Consider the following 3,751-nt stretch of genomic DNA (forward strand, 5'->3'; position numbering starts at 1 on the left):
ATTTAGCCCTATGTGACGTCTGTTTTTATATTGTTTGTCAGCACACATAGCCTAAGTTACTATGTATCTGGATCAACTAGCCGAGTAGACAAACATAAATGTTTATTCATTACCATGCTGAAAATAAGTCAATGTTAGCTGATGCTAACTGTCTAGCTAACGAGCTTGCTTGTGCTAAATTTAGGTCATTTTTAAAAAATAAATTCCAAATATTTTTATTCACCCACCTAGATAGATTACATCTGAGGGGAAAAGAAAGGCTGTGATGTTCAGAACATGGTAACTACAGTAATGATCAAAGTGGGAAGTGATGCCCTCTGGGGGCATTTGGCCAGGTTTGAGAAGAAAAAAATCATTATGAAAATCTAATTATATTTTCCTTATTATATTCATTATTTCCTTATTGGTTATTTTGGGGAAATCCCAGGTATTTTGAGCAGTAGGATTATAAAAAAAAATATGCTAATATGAAATTAAATGATAAAAGTAGCCTATATAAAACTGCAAAATAAACATTAATCTATCAGTACTTTTTACTTTTTTAAGTACATAAAAATCAAGTACTTTTGTACTTTCACTCAAGTAAAATTGAAAACGGAGTACTTTATTTTATTATACGGATCTGTACTTTTACTCAAGTACCTGATTTCACTGGAAATCAATAATATAAATTCACTGGAATTAATGTCACAATGCAAAAAATATCACAAAATAGCCTTTATTTCTTTGTCTTTTTTATTTTATTCATTTATTTATTTTGTGTAATTTTGTATAATTCCTTTAATACCCATAGGTGTGCAGCTTATTAATTTGAGGCATTCATTAGCATCCCTTTCATATGCTTCCCCTGAATCAACATCATGTGAAATGATCATTATAAATGATCCCAGCACGTTGTGATTGGCACAGCCTGCATTGCAGACTGAGTTAATAAATGGACTTAGATACTGTTTCCCATCATCCACTGGAGGGTGCAAAATCACACTGTCAAACACATACAGGTGCATCTCAATAAATTAGAATGTCGTGGGAAAAGTTTGCCTGCTGGGCTTCTTTCTGCGCTCCAAACACCTCTCTGAACAGGTTAGTTTTGGTTTCCCGCACCTCCTGAACCAATAACAGTCAATGTTTCCATCTTTCCTGCAATGTCTCAACTTTCCTGCCATCTGACATTAGTTAATGGCAGATAATAATTGTATAGTTAAAGTGGCAGCAGCTGGAGATACAGGTAGCTAGTATTCTTATTAACATGATGCACATTTTTTTCAAGTTGCATTAAAAGTCACACATACAGTGACCTGAATATGCCCTTTCTTTAATGAGTATGTTTTTAATTCCTGGAGTAGAAAAAAAGCAAAAATAGTGCTTCAATTAGAACATTAGATCTATTTTTTTCACTGCTTAAAATAGTAAAACCGTTGGCCACCAAATCAAAGTCATGTGGTGCAACCAAAATGCTGAAAAAAACAAGACAGGAAATTATTTCATGACTGTGTGTCAAGGTCAATAAGTTTTCAAATCTGTACTTTTTATGACAAGGCAAGGTTAGCTCAGGTTGTAAAATGTCATGCGGTGTAACACCCCAAAATGTATTGATATTTGTGAATTAATAACTCATCCTCTTTGTATGAAAAAAAACTTTTACAAAAGATGTACTGTATTTAAAAACTTTGAAATTATTATTAAGAAGTGTACACTCAAATGCATTCAGTTGTTTACTTGATGGTCACACCAAATGACATTGCAATGGATTTTGTTTTGTTGAAAATGGCATAAAAGCTGAAACCAAATGAAACCAATGTGACTCCAAAGTGGAAAACGTGTTTTAAACTAGATTAATAAAAGATTTTCCTTTGCTTTACAATGGACATTCTTATTTGTTATTGATCAAAACAAAACGGTACACAGAAAAACAAAAGGTGTAGAATTTACTTTGAAACTATTTTCACTCTGAAATTTCCAGTTAAATTTACAAATAATTAAATAAATAAATAATTATTTATTCACATATTTACATAAAATATCAGATAGCTACGGAGCCCCGCACATGACATGCAAGAAAAAATAAATAAAACGTGCTCACGATTACTATTTCGTTCCCTCGATTTGCTAAATTGTTTGCACAATTTACTAATTCATTCTCTCGATTTATAAATCGTGTGCAAGATTTAGCAAATCGAGGGAACAAATTAGTAAATCGTGCACACAATTTATAAATCGAGGGAACAAAATAGTAAATCGTGCACACAATTTATAAATCGACCTCTGGACGTTTGTGCGCTCGGGTCAGGGTGTTTGTATGGCTGATTGAGTGGGCAGTAGACGTGGACGTGTCACCATGGCTCTGGGTGCGATGTGGAGCCGCGTTAAAAATGTGTGCCAACAGAACGGCCTCTTGATCTTGTCAGTGTTGGCCGTGGTTATCGGATGCCTGCTGGGCTTCTTTCTGCGCTCCAAACACCTCTCTGAACAGGTTAGTTTTGGTTTCCCACACCTCCTGAACCAATAACAGTCAATGTTTCCATCTTTCCTGCAATGTCTCAACTTTCCTGCCATCTGACATTAGTTAATGGCAGATAATAATTGTATAGCTAAAGTGGCAGCAGCTGGAGATACAGGTAGCTAGTATTCTTATTAACATGATGCACATTTTTTTCAAGTTGCATTAAAAGTCACACATACAGTGACCTGAATATGCCCTTTTTTAATGAGTATGTTTTTAATTCCTGGAGTAGAAAAAAAGCAAAAATAGTGCTTCAATTAGAACATTAGATCTATTTTTTTTCACTGCTTAAAATAGTAAAACCGTTGGCCACCAAATCAAAGTCATGTGGTGCAACCAAAATGCTGAAAAAAACAAGACAGGAAATTATTTCATGACTGTGTGTCAAGGTCAATAAGTTTTCAAATCTGTACTTTTTATGACAAGGCAAGGTTAGCTCAGGTTGTAAAATGTCATGCGGTGTAACACCCCAAAATGTATTGATATTTGTGAATTAATAACTCATCCTCTTTGTATGAAGAAAAACTTTTACAAAAGATGTACTGTATTTCAAAACTTTGAAATTATTATTAAGAAGTGTACACTCAAATGCATTCAGTTGTTTACTTGATGGTCACACCAAATGACATTGCAATGGATTTTGTTTTGTTGAAAATGGTATAAAAGCTGAAACCAAATGAAACCAATGTGACTGCAAAGTGGAAAACGTGTTTTAAACTAGATTAATAAAAGATTTTCCTTTGCTTTACAATGGACATTCTTATTTGTTATTGATCAAAACAAAACGGTACACAGAAAAACAAAAGGTGTAGAATTTACTTTGAAACTATTTTCACTCTGAAATTTCCAGTTACATTTACAAATAATTAAATAAATAAAAAAATAATTATTTATTCACATATTTACATAAAATATCAGATAGCTACGGAGCCCCGCACATGACATGCAAGAAAAAATAAATAAAACGTGCTCACGATTACTATTTCGTTCCCTCGATTTGCTAAATTGTTCGCACAATTTACTAATTCGTTCTCTCGATTTATAAATCGTGTGCAAGATTTAGCAAATCGAGGGAACAAATTAGTAAATCGTGCGCACAATTTATAAATCGAGGGAACAAATTAGTAAATCGTGCACACAATTTATAAATCGAGGGAACAAAATAGTAAATCGTGCACACAATTTATAAATCGAGGGAACAAAATAGTAAATCGTGCACACAATTTATAAATCGATGGAACAAATTTG

The 3,751-nt window shown here is 33.3% G+C and overlaps 1 protein-coding gene across 1 annotated transcript in view; it reads left to right on the forward strand.

Annotated features, from left to right (window-relative positions):
• Positions 1–2,268: 2,268 nt before the first annotated feature.
• The window catches only part of slc1a7a (solute carrier family 1 member 7a), a 26,268-nt gene continuing 24,785 nt past the window's right edge, over positions 2,269–3,751 (forward strand). Inside the window, exon 1 of the mRNA XM_016283664.1 lies at positions 2,269–2,473. Coding sequence (XP_016139150.1) covers positions 2,339–2,473 — 135 coding nt within the window. The 5' untranslated portion in view covers positions 2,269–2,338. The remainder of the gene's footprint in view (positions 2,474–3,751) is intronic.

The sequence above is a fragment of the Sinocyclocheilus grahami genome, unplaced genomic scaffold, assembly GCF_001515645.1.
Source record: "Sinocyclocheilus grahami isolate Dianchi unplaced genomic scaffold, SAMN03320097.WGS_v1.1 scaffold176.1, whole genome shotgun sequence".
In the NCBI taxonomy this organism is placed as follows: Eukaryota; Metazoa; Chordata; class Actinopteri; order Cypriniformes; family Cyprinidae; genus Sinocyclocheilus; species Sinocyclocheilus grahami.